We start from the raw sequence: 12,172 nt of genomic DNA, 5'->3' as shown, positions 1-12,172 counted from the left end.
ATGTGTGCCACCACAGCACCCAGGGGCCCAGGAGGATAGTGTCTCCCAGAGAAGAGAGGCAAGCCTTAAAAAAACAACCCAAATCCTTTATTTCCCCTCTCCCCACATCTGGGCCCACCCATTTACAGCTGCTGAGCGATCTGCTCTATCCGGCGGAGGGTCTCCTCGGACTGAAGCTGCTCCAGGCTCAGCAAAGACAATCCCAGCTGGTCCTCCTGGGGAGCAGATTTGAGGGGCGAGGTCAGCCAGAGGCGGGGTCTCAGGACGTCCCTCCCCTGCCCCCCCGTTGGCCTAGGTTCCCTGGGCTCATCCGTGGTGCCTGTGGATCGGCCCCTTTCTGGGCCTCAGTTTACCCATGTGTACAGCAGGGGCCCTCTAAGGCCCTTTCCAGTTGCTGCCTTCTAGAAGGGGCGCAGAATACTCCCATACCCCTGGCAGAGCATCCTTGCCACCCCAGAGCCAGAGCCCCTGGCACTGGGGGGAAGGGCCAGGGCCCTGGAGGAGGGAGAAGTGAGGGTGGCTGCCTGGGGGAGTCCCGGCCCAGTGCGGTCCTGGAAAGAGACAGAACTGAGGACGAGAAGGGCTTGCTGGGAGGGCGAGAGGCCAAGCTGCAGTCTGCCTGGGGGTCAGGGAGCCTGGGCTTTCCCAAGGGGTTCCACATCCCTCATCTGTGAAACGAGGGGGCCTGGGACCAGAGAGCCCCTCTCGGCCCCTCAGGGTCTTGAGGAGGGGTTGGGTTGGAAGGAAGGAAGAGCTTCCCAGAGGACGTAAAAAAGGGAGAAATCATGGAGGCCTCCCTGGAGGAGGTGAGGGAGGGGCGGAAGGGAGAGGAGGAGGGAGGGGGTTCCCAGGCTGGGGTGGGGGGTGGGGAAGACCGGTGGCTCACCCTGTGGAAGGGCTGGGCCATCTGTCTCAGGAAGTACTTGGCCACTTGGACACCCTCGTCCACAGTCAGGTTGAGGTTGGCGTCCGTCAGGTGCTCTTGGATCCAGCGAGGGAGCTTCCCACGCTTGTCGGCCCGGGCAAAGCGCTAAGGGTGAGGAGGGGGCTCAGACTCCCGGCCTGTGTGGCAGGACCCCACCCGGGACCCCAGCCCTGCCCAGCTCGACCCAGCCACCCACCCACCTTGTCAGCAAAGATCATGAGCCCATAGTCAGTTTTGCCCCGGATGGCGCGGCCCACACACTGGGCCGCGTGTCGCATGGCATCAAAGGTCAGGAAATCATTCTCTCGGATTTGGAACTGGTCACGAAGAAACTCCAGGCGGGCCTGCAGATGGAGGGGAGCAGGGGACCGTCTAGTGGGGAACTACCCCTGCCAGCAGGCCTGGGCCCCACCCTCCCTGCCCTGAGCAGAACTGGACCCTGGGACAAAGTGATGGAAGGAACCTGGGGCCAGGGCATTCAGCCTAGAACTTGGGCCAAGTCTACTCCCCACTTAGGGATTCACTTTGACCATCTGTGCAATAAGAGGGTTGATCTGCATAGTCTCTGAGGACACTCCCCACTCTGAGATTTTATATTCTGAGGTCTCAAACATTCCCTGTTCTAAGGTCCTTCACAGCTCTGACATTCCTTGTTCTAAGGCCTCTCCCGGCTCTGACATCCCCTGTTCTAAGGCCTCTCCCGGCTCTGACATCCCCTGTTCTAAGGCCCCAGCTCTGACATTCCCTGTCTTCAGGCCCCTCCCACCTCTGGCATTCCATGTTCTAAGGCCTCTCCCAGTTCTGACATTCCCTGTTCTCAGGCCCCTCCTACCTCTGACATCCCATGTTCTAAGGGCCCTCCTAGCATTAGTTTCAGTTATTTGCTCAGACATTCTGTGGTTTAAGATTCAAATTCCTTCCCTCCCTCCAGCCTCCCACTCACCTTGAGAATTCGGCTTTGGGTGTAGACGTAGGGGACACCGAACATGATGACAGCCCGGCCGTAGTGGTGGACTGTGGGGGGTGTGACACGGCCGAGGGAGAGAAGAGCATTGTGGTTGGAAGGTGGGGTGAGTCAGAGAAACTGGGCCCTGGGCCCAGGCCTGCACGGCCAAACTGGTTGACTCGAGGCAGAGCTGAGAAGGAGACACTGTGCGAGGCTCTCTCCGTCCTGCCCATCTGTGCCCAAAGAGGGTGGGGCAGGTGGGGCCCATGCAGGGAGTGGGGAGCATCCTTCCCTGTTCCCAGGCCCAGAGCTGGTGTTTCCCTGCCCTGCCCTGACCTCGGGAGCCTCCCTCAGGAGGGCGGGGGCACTCACCAAAGTCGATGCCCTCAGACACCTTGCCCCTCGCCACCGAGAGCAAGATGGCCCCTCGGCCGTTCTCACATGCCTGCAGGGGACAGAGGTATCGGTTTCCCCAGCAGCTTTAGGAGATGAGGGGTCAAGGGACCCCCGGGAGTCACCTCGTCACAAGCTTTCAGGCTGGAGTCACCTCAGAGGTCACTGCAGCCAACCCCCTCCCCCTCCTCTTAGAGATGGAAGAGACCAAGGTTCGGGGAGAAATGACTTAGCCAAGGTCACCCCCTCCCTGCTGCCCCTGCCGGTGACCCTGAGCCAGGTCCAGGGCAGTGGCCGCCCCTTTGCCTCTCACCTCCTGGTACTTCTCCAGGGCCACACTCGTCTCTGCTCCGTCCTGGGTCTCAATGAACAGGAGCTTGTTACGCTGAATGTTCTCCAGGATGCCCTGGGCGGGGGGGAGGGGGAGAGCTTGGGGTTCTGCTGGGGTCTCAAGTCCCGAGAGCTAGCGAAGCTGGGACTTGGGGGAAGGAATGGGGAGTGAGAGGAGGCCCTGAGGACCCCAAGGCCACTGCCTGGGGGGCCAGGAGGGTGGGGGAGCAAGGGGAGGCCCCAAGGCCACGGTCTGGGGGCAGGGGAGGGAGGGGGAGGAAGGGGAGGCCCCAAGGCCATGGTCTGGGGGCAGGGGAGGGCAGGGGAGCAAGGGGAGGCCCTGAGGACCCCAAGGCCATGGTCTGGGGGCCCGGGAGGGCAGGGGGCTCACCTGCTCATACCAGGCAGCTACGGTGCTCTCCATGTACTGGTAGCTGGTGAAGAAGGCAACGATCCCGTCGGGGACCACAGCAGACATCTCCAGGAGCAAGTTGCCATAATTCCGGATGACGGCTGTGGGGAGCCCACCCACCCCGGGCTGGGGAGTCAGGACAGCCCCTTCCCTTCCCTCACGCCCCTCTCCCGATCCCGGGGATCAGCGATGGCCTCTCTCCCCTCCCACCCAGAGAGCTGGGGAGCCCCGGCCCCAAGCCCCAGCTCTCTTTGTACCCTGGGGGCCAAACCCTCTCCGGTCTCCCCATCCCATGTGCGCTCCGCCCATCCAAAGCACTTGCCCCAGTGTGAAGGGTCAGGGCTGGGCCTCCTCCTGGTCACAGCCAGTCCTGACCCCCCATCTTTAGCCCCTGCCCGAGACACCCAGTGAGTCTCCCACCCCCAGCCCTCCCCGCCCAGGCCTCTCTCTGTGAGGACTCACCAATATCCTCTCGGGTCTCGTACTTGGAGCTAATGGCCACCTGGTCATTGCCTCGGCCAACGATCTGGAAAGACAGAGCAAGGGAAGCATTACGGGACCGCAGATGGAGGCTGGCTAGGACCACCCCCATCTCTAGAACACCCCCCCCCATCTAAACAAGGCAGAAGCTGGGGCTCGGAGGTGCTGAGCCACACCTTACCATGAGCAAGCCCGGCCTCCACCTGCCCTCTGACCAGCGGGCAGCAGGGGCTCACTCGGGGTCAGGGCCGGGCCTTGAGAAGACTTGCTGTGAGCCCACGGGCGGATGGGGAAGCGGCACCTCTGGCCACCAGCCTCCCTGGAGAGAACAGAGCCAGCCCCACCCCCAGGAAGCACCCCACCCCACACTCACCATGGGGCACAGGCAGACCCGGGCTAAGGTCATGGTGAAGGTCGCCATGGTGACAGGGTGGAAGTCCAGTATTTTGGGGTAGATGTCCAGGGGGGACAGGGTCTAGGTCGGGAGAAGACAGATCAGGTGCTAGAAGGGGGCAGGGCTCAGAGGGGCTTCAGGGACTGCAGGGAGGCCTTGGGGAGAACAGGGCACTGTGGGAGCCTGAGACCCCGGGGACCTCTAAGGAAGACAGAGAAGGAATACTGGGGACAGGGGTCTGGGAAGGGAGACAGGGAAAGGCAGAACTTGGGGCCTATGGGTGGAGGACAGAGGATCCGAAGTAGGAAGGGGTTTGCACCTGGCACAGAGAAATGGAAGGGCTGGAGCAGGGTCCCGATGTCCAGACATGACCAGAGGGAGGAAGGGGAGAGGAGGAGGGAGGGAGGGGGGAGGGAGGAAGGGGGGAAGAGGAGGGAAGGAAGGAGGGAGGGAGAAAGGTGAGAGGAGGAGGGAGGGAGGGGGAGAGAGGAGGGAAGGAGGGAGAGAGGAAGGGGGGAAGAGGAGGGAGAGAAGGAGGGAAGAGTGGGGAGGGGGGAGGAGGAGGGAGGAAGGGGGGAGTGGGGAGGAAGAGGGAGGGAGGGGGGATCCCAGTGTGGGAGTGGGGCTGGGGGCTCTAGGACTGGAAGGATGGGCCGGGGTCAGCGCCTGGTCCTGGAGGTAATAGGGTCAGGGGCCTTACCCCTGAGGTGATGATCACAGACTGAAAACGTTCAAACACTGGTTTGATGGCCAGCGAGGCGTCCATGCAGCTGGTGATGGATGGGAAAGAGGTGGGTCAGGGCGAGTGTCCAGGAGCCTGGGGGCAGGGGGAGGGGGGCAAGGGGCCTCACCTGAAATGCAGGACAGGGTTGGCAATGCTTGGGGTCCTCTCGTCAAAGGGCTCAATGATAATGGTGAAGCCTGGGCCAGAGAGAAGGGTGAGGCTTACGTGTGCTGGGGACCCCCGCACACCCCTAAATTGAGGTGGACCCCGCTGAGGAGGGCAGGGGACTGGGAGTTCACCCCACCCCTGCCTGGCACGAGGTAGAACTCATCCATCCCTCCCTCCATCCCTCTATCTCTTCCCCCCTCCATCTCTCCATCCCTCCCTCTATCTCTCCATCTATTTCTCCATCTCTCCATCCCTCTTTCCCTCCCTCCATCCCCCCCTCCTTCCATGCTGTCACTAGTCTGCCCTGATTCCCTGGGGTTAATCTCCAGGGATTAGTGGGAACAGATGGGGACTTGCAGCCATGTCCTGGGGGGAAGGGGGGAGGGAGGTAGGGATGGACAAGTAGGAGCAGGACTGGGGAGAGGGGGGACCTATCATCTCTCCCCCCTCTAATCTCTGCCCCCCTCTGGCTGACTCGGAACAGTCGAGCTGCTAAGCACCTCAACTATGAGTGTGACAGAGGTGCACAGGGATCCCCCAAATGTCAGAGCTGGGAGGGCACTGGGGACAATCAAATTCAGCCTCATTCCCAGGGGAACCCGAGGCCCTGAGAAGGGAAGTGATTTACCCAAGGTCACACCGTCCGGGGCAGGGGAAGGGGAGGCAGGCACCAGGGTCGGGGGCTCACCTCGGGAGTAGGTGCTGACCAGTGTGGCAAAGTTGGAGAGGAGGGTGAGCGGGGAGAAGTCGGCCAGATCCGCGATCTCCAGAGTGTGGAGCAGGGACCTCAGCCTCTCGGCACAGAACCTATGGCCGCAGAGGCAGGCGGGGGCAGGGGCAGGTCAGACGTGTCAGTCTGGGGAGGCACGCTGGGGGCAGACATGGGGGGAGATGGAAGAGGGAACGGCGGGCCTTGGAGGGGTGGGGGGCGTCCATCAGGGTCAGGAGAGTGAGCCTGATCTGAGGTGGAGGCGAGGGCCACAGCGGGACGGACCTGGATCCCGGGGCCACAGAGTGAAGGCAGCTGGATGACCCCTCGTACAGAAAGGGAAACTGAGGCCACAGAAGGGAAATGACCGGGACGTGGGGAAAGCTGGGTACCTCTACCAGGAGACCCAAGGGACCAGGGGGAGGAGGCAGGGCCCAGTCTGGAGCCAGGGTCCACAGGGCTCACCGCAAGGGCTTGCGCTGGATGCAGACGCGGTGGGCCAGGCCGCCCAGGAAGGCTGGCGGGCTCTCCTGGACCACGTGCTGAGTCCGGAGGCGCCATTTCACATATTCGAGCAGGCGCCGAAGAAAACCCAGGAAATGCTCTGCTGTTCGGATGGAGCCGGGCACCGCCTCTGGGGTGGGGAGGAGAGGGGCATGAGGCAGCACACACCCATCCCTAAGGACCCTGGCCCAGGGCAGGCACAGAGGGGCCCCTTACAGGGGAGGCTGGCCCACTCCTGGCTGGACAAAGGGTGAGGCAATTACCCCACATTGGCTGGACTATGGAAGATCCGGGAGGCACGGGAAACAATCTCGGTGCTCAAAGGGCCTTTTGCGACATCTAGATCGGCCGCTTTGGCAAAGAGGGAAACTGAGGCCCGGGGAACATCCTACGGTGGGAGAACCCAGGCCTCCCTCCTGCCCCCACCCCAACCGCGCATCTCTGGCTGTGTCCAGGATGGGGACGGCAGGGCCCAGGACCCCTCCTCACCCTGCAACACCTCATCCGGAAGAACGGGGTTGGCCAGATGAGCATCTGTCTCCCGCGCCACACTCGCCTCTCGAAGCCCCTCCACCAGGCGGCGGTACTCCTCACGCAGCCGCTTTTCATCTGTCTCCTTGATCCTGGGGGGGGACAAGGTGGGGGTGGGGGTGAGGAGCTGGGCTTCCTGTTGTCTGGGGGCGTTCTCCAGCTGGGAGGTTCTAGTCAGAGCTCAGACAAGGCCCTTCCCCTCTGGGTACCCCAATTTCCCTCTCTCCTGCCATTTCTCCCTCTCAATGCCCCAATTCCTTTTCTTGGTACCCAACTGCTCCCCGTGTACCCCAATTCCCTCTCCTGGTGTCTCAGTACCCCCTCAGTAAGATGGAAGGGGAAAGGTCGCTGGCCTCTAAGGTCCCGCCCAGCTCTAATGGGACCCCTGCATTTTACAGGTGAGGAAACTGAGGCTCAGAGACATGAAGGGATTTCCTTAAGGTCACAGAGTCAGTAAAGAGCTGAGGTGGGATTTGAACCCAGGGCCTCTCTTCCCCCTGCAGACAATGTCCTTTCTATGAATCATGGGGACTCTTGTGGCCTATGGGCCATTGTCGTGTGACCAGGCCAGAGCTAAAGGCGGGTGAGGACGAGCCCTAGAGTCTAGGATGGCCCCGGGCCGGGGCTCAGGTCAGGTAGGGGGTGCCAAGACAGGGTCACCAGGGGCTCCTGTGTTCCCCACACACTTGTGCACCGTGCGCTGCAGTGTCTCCAGGTTGTTCTGACATCTGTCCAGGGTCCGGCGGGTCAGGTTCACACTCATAGAATCGATGCACACATTGTCTGAAAGACACAAGGGCACAATGGGGGTCACCAGCCCACAGGGGGCTCAGGATAGAAGTGGGGGGGGGTCCACAGCTATCCCTCTCACCAATGTTGTGGGCTTCGTCAAAGACGACGACGGCCTTTCGTGCCAGCTCCTTGGAAACAAGGTCTGCAATCTTGGGGTCCAGAAGGTAATGGTAGCTATAGACGATCACGTTGGCGTGAAGGATCTGGGGAGGGGAAGAAGGAAGGATGGGGGACCCAATGGCTGCAGGGTCCCTCCCACCTCTGGCATTCCCCGCTCCAAGGTGTTTCTCAGCACCGAGGTTCTATGTTCTAAGGGTCCTTCTACCTCTAGCATTCCCTGTTCTAAGGGCCTTCCCAGCACCAATGTTCTATGTTCTAAGGGCCTTCCCAGTGCTGATGTTCTAAGTTCTAAGGTCCTTCCCAGCACCGATATTCTATGTTCTAAGGCTCCTTCTGTCTATAACATTCCCTGTTCTAAGGGCCTCCTCAGCACCAATGTTCTATGTTCTAAGGGCCTTCCCAGCCCTGATGTTCTATGCTCTAAGGTTCCTTCTGCCTACGACATTCTCTGTTCTAAGGTCCTTCCCAGCACTGATGTTCTATGTTCTAAGGCTCCTTCTGTCTATAACATTCCCTGTTCTAAGGGCCTTCCCAGCCCTGATGTTCTATGGCTCCTTCTGCCTATGACATTCCCTGTTCTAAGGGCCTTCCCAGCACCAATGTTCTATGTTCTAAGGGCCTTCCCAGCCCTGATGTTCTATGTTCTAAGGCTCCTTCTGCCTATGACATTCCCTGTTCTAAGGGCCTTCCCAGTACTGATGTTCTATAATTCCTCCACCTCCAGGATTCTCTGTTCTAAGATCTTTCCCAGCATTGATGTTTTATGTTCTAAGGCTCCTTCTAGCTCTAACATTGCACATTTTAAGAACCCCTCCATCTAACATTCCATGTACTAGGCTCCATCCCACCTGACATTTGAGCAACTCATCCCTCCAACCTACCCCACCCACCTCCATAACACACACACACACACACACACACACACACACACACACACACACACACACACACTCTCTCTCTCTCTCTCTCTCTCACAGATGGATTCTTACTGAGTATCGGGCGAGGAAGTAGGGGCACCAGCCTTTCTGCCGTCCAAAGGCCTTCAGGTCGTCCAGGTTGTAGATGCCCCAGGGGATGGGCACTTGACGGCCTTGGGCATCAAACTCCTGGGGTTGGGAGAAGGGCCTCCATGAGCACAGGGCTGGACTTCCCTCCTGGACAGGGGCCACCCCCACCCTCCAGGCCCAGGCACCTCATAGAAGCGGCAGTGAGGGGCACTGGCATCCTGCTGACGCTGTGCCCGCACGTAAGAGGCTGTCAGGCTATGACACTTCCCATCCACGTCCTTCCCAAAGCGCAAGGGGGTCACCTGCAGAGGGACACAGGGAGAGTGCCTGACCCCTCCATCCTCCCACCACCACCCCAGGGCTCTGGCTTGGTTTTCCCCTCTCCTCCCTGTCCAGTCCAGGCCTCCAGATTATGTCATGACGGTCAGGGACCATCCTGGACTCCCCAGTGACCATCGAATGGAGATAGAGACAAAGGGATGAGGAGAAAGAGAGAGAAGAAAAGGCTCTAGGAACTTGGAATATCAGGGCTGGGAGAGGCCTCAGAACAGGGGATGTCAGAGCTGGGAGGGCCCTGAGAACAGGGGATGTCAGAGGCCCTTAGAACAGGGGATGTCAGAGCTGGAGGGGCCTCAGAACAGGGGATGTCAGAGCTGGGAGGGCCCTGAGAACAGGGGATGTCAGAGCTGGGAGGGCCCTGAGAACAGGGGATGTCAGAGCTGGGAGAGCCCTTGGAACAAGGAATACTCCAGATGTCCAGAACCTTAGAAGACAGATCAGATTTAAACAAGTCCTTAGAAACTGTCGGGTCCCGTTTTCGCCATGCCACAGATGAGGTAACTGAGGCCCAGTGTGGGGAGCCAACTTGCCCCAGAGCACAAAGTGATCTAGTGGAAGTAGAAACCCAGTCTCTTGGGCCCTTCTCCCCTCCCGCCCCAGGGGCTCAGGGTCCCTCACCTCAGGGTGAATACACAGGTTCTTGCGGGAGCTCAAGGCCAGGCCCAGGAATGGCACCTTCTCACCTTCCTGCTTCTCATAGGAGTCCATCAGCTTCCTGAGCTCCTCAATCACCTGGCTCAGGGAAGGAGGGAGGGGACGAGAGGGTGGCTGAAGTCCTCCCTCCTCAACCTCTTTCAGGCCAGGACCTGGTCCTGTTTCCACCACCCAGCCCAAGGCTCCTGGCCTGTCTCCCATAGGCAGGGATGGGCAGCACCAAATCTTCCTCATTCCCTGGGCCCAGGACACCCCAAAGGCTCATGGGAATGGACACCACCCCCGACATCAACCAGGAGACCCACCTTCTCAATCTCAGGGACAGTCCTCGAGCAGTAGATGAGCTTGGTTACTTCCAGGGGGTGAACCTGCTCACGAATCAGGGAGGAGAGGTAAGGCCTGGGGTCAGGATGGGTTCATTCTGCAGGTCTGACACCACCTCCCAGTGCCCCCTCCCCCCAGGAGGGCCCAAGCACTGCCTCACCCACCCCCCCAGTGCCCCCCTCCCCCCAGGAGGGCCCAAGCACTGCCTCACCCGCTGGTACGCCACAATCAAAGCCAGGAGGGAGATGGTCTTGCCAGTGCCAGAGGGCATCTCGAGGACCCCATGTCCCTGTGGGGACCCACCCCCCCAGAAACAAAATCATCTTATAGATATCGTGTCTAAACCTGAGTGGGTAAAATGCTACAAGCCCTTAGGAGGAAAATGCCTTTACTAAGCAACTCCTGTGTGGCAGACACTCTGCTAAACACCATACAAATATGGAACCCCAGGGAGCCAGTGGGCAGCTCGGGGCATGGGGCTGTGCCTGGACTCAGCAAACACTGGAGTTCAAATCCAGCCTCAGAAACCTACTAGCAGCGTGACCCTGGGCAAGTCACTTAGCCTCTGCCTGCCTCAGTTTCCTCACCCGTAAAATGGGGTTCTTCCTTGAAGAGCTGTTGTAATAATCAAATGAGATGATAAAGGGCTTAGCCCGGTGGCTAGCACATAGCGGACACAAGATAAACTGCTTACACCCCCTTCCCTTCCCATTTTTACAGGTGAGGAAACTGAGGCAGGCTAAGTGTTGTACCCAGAGTAATGATGCTAGTGTCTGAGGCTGGATTTGAACTCAGGTCTTTTCTAACTCTAAGCAACTAGCCCAGGAATCCTTATTCTTGTTTGTGCCTGGACCACCCTGGTAGGCAGGAGGAGCCTATGGATCCCATCTCAGAATGATACGTTTAAATGCCTAAAATACTTAGGATTACAAAGGAGACTGACTGGAGAATGAGGGGGCCAGGGCTGATACCTTGGCATCCAGGGTCCTCTTGAGCTCCAGCATGTAGGAGAACTGCTCAGGGTAGATGTAATCATAGGGGAAGTGGACCAGGAGCCCATCTACATTCAGCCTGGGGCGAGGGAAAGGTGGGCATCGATGACCAGGGTCCTCCCCCAACCCACCCTCACCACCCAGCCACCCTCCTGCCTGCCCTGCCCCTTGTCCCACGGCTGTCCCCGGGCCAGCACGCTCAGCAGCCTGGACATCAGGGAGCACTTTCCTGTCTAGGGCTTCCTTCAAGTGCCAACTAACCCCCTGCAGGAGGCCGCCCCGCCCCCATTGGTCCAGCCTCCAGGGGCTTTGGACATAGGGGTTTGCTGGTGGTCGTCCCCATTGGAGTGTACCCCTCCAATGGCCTCTTTCGTATCCCCAGTGCTTAGCACAGTGCCCCTGTACACAGTAGGTGCTTTATAAATGCTAATTGACCGGCTGCAGTCATCCCCCCCACTCCCCCCCACCCCTCATGGATCTCCCGTTGGAAGAAGCCCCAGAGCACCCCCCTCCCCCCGCATCCAATCCCCGTTTTGCAGACGAGGAAACTGAGGCGGGCAGAGGCGAATGACTCGCCCAGGGCTCCCCGACTCTTCCTGACCGCGGGTCCTGGGCCTCGCCCACTGAGCCCCTCGGTTACCCCATGCTGGCGCCCCCCACCTGCCCTGCTGCCTATGTCCCCATTTCCCCAGCCCCAGCGCCCTCCGCCGAACCACGCGCGCCTCCCCCTCCTACTTCATGGCGGTGTCCACAGCGTTCCAAAGGCGAGGCCCCACCTCCTCATTAATATGCAGAAAAGGAGCTTAAACCCGACTACGATGGAGCGGGAGTCTCTCCTCTCATAGGCTAAGCCCTTGGCGGACTCTGCGGAGGCGGGGCTCCGACCAGGGAGGAGCAAAGAATGCACATGCGCAGAACCTGTGACGCGAGGTGGGAGGAAGAGAGCCGTGGGAATTTGGAAAGGCAACAGACAACCTTAATCGCTCTCTGACTGCAGCGCAGGCGCGATGAGAATAGAGGCGCCGAGTGAATCGATCGCCATTCTTTTTTTTTTTTTTTTGCATTAGATTAAAATCCAAGACTTTAAAGGATTCGGGAATGTCAAAGATAGGCTGGGGGTGAGGGGAAACAACAGAAAATGTCAGAATTTAGAATGTGAGGAACTTAGAAGGGTCTTTAGAACAGCTAATGTTTAATAAATGTTGGAGAAGCTGTGGAAAAATTGGAACACTGATGCATCGTTGATGGAGCTGTGAACTGATGCAACCATTCTGGAGAGCAATTTGGAACTATGCCCAAAGGACTATGGGACTGTGCATACCCTTTGGCCCAGTAATACCACTACTAGGTGTCTATCCCAAAGAGAGCATAAAAAAAGGAAAAGGACAGACATGTAGAAAAATATTTATAGCAACTCTCTTTATGGTG

At 59.2% G+C, this 12,172-nt stretch overlaps 1 protein-coding gene across 3 annotated transcripts; it reads right to left on the bottom strand.

Moving 5' to 3' along the window:
- Nucleotides 1-83: 83 nt before the first annotated feature.
- Nucleotides 84-11,584, bottom strand: ERCC2 (ERCC excision repair 2, TFIIH core complex helicase subunit). 3 transcript variants are annotated; one of them, XM_043994659.1, is made up of 23 exons: nt 11,480-11,584; nt 10,724-10,823; nt 9,964-10,041; nt 9,734-9,796; nt 9,393-9,506; nt 8,621-8,737; nt 8,418-8,534; nt 7,388-7,511; nt 7,203-7,299; nt 6,475-6,608; nt 5,947-6,115; nt 5,461-5,579; nt 4,732-4,801; nt 4,581-4,650; nt 3,860-3,961; nt 3,469-3,532; nt 2,986-3,107; nt 2,578-2,670; nt 2,244-2,316; nt 1,869-1,939; nt 1,126-1,269; nt 887-1,030; nt 84-215 (listed from the first exon to the last, which is right to left on the bottom strand). In XM_043994659.1, the coding sequence occupies exons 1-23, from the start codon at nt 11,482-11,484 to the stop codon at nt 123-125; spliced, it is 2,283 nt and encodes a 760-aa protein (XP_043850594.1). In that variant the 5' UTR covers nt 11,485-11,584; the 3' UTR covers nt 84-122. The 3 variants fall into 3 exon arrangements, with proteins under 3 accessions (XP_043850594.1, XP_043850595.1, XP_043850593.1); XM_043994660.1 differs by lacking the exon at nt 11,480-11,584 and adding an exon at nt 11,405-11,423; XM_043994658.1 differs by lacking the exons at nt 10,724-10,823; nt 11,480-11,584 and having other exon boundaries at nt 9,393-9,510; nt 9,964-10,035.
- Between the last annotated feature and the right edge of the window lie 588 nt (nt 11,585-12,172).

The sequence above is a fragment of the Dromiciops gliroides genome, chromosome 3 (genome assembly GCF_019393635.1).
Source record: "Dromiciops gliroides isolate mDroGli1 chromosome 3, mDroGli1.pri, whole genome shotgun sequence".
In the NCBI taxonomy this organism is placed as follows: Eukaryota; Metazoa; Chordata; class Mammalia; order Microbiotheria; family Microbiotheriidae; genus Dromiciops; species Dromiciops gliroides.
The sequence above is the reverse complement of the archived record's forward strand: the minus strand, read 5'-3'. Positions and strand labels throughout refer to the sequence as shown.

Coding starts and splice junctions, on each gene's coding strand:
- ERCC2 (XM_043994659.1), bottom strand. Junction 8,738..9,392: donor ACCTGTGTATTCACCCTGAG/GTGAGGGACCCT, acceptor GTCCCTCTGCAG/GTGACCCCCTTGCGCTTTGG. Junction 6,116..6,474: donor TCCGGATGAGGTGTTGCAGG/GTGAGGAGGGGT, acceptor TCCCCACCCCAG/AGGCGGTGCCCGGCTCCATC.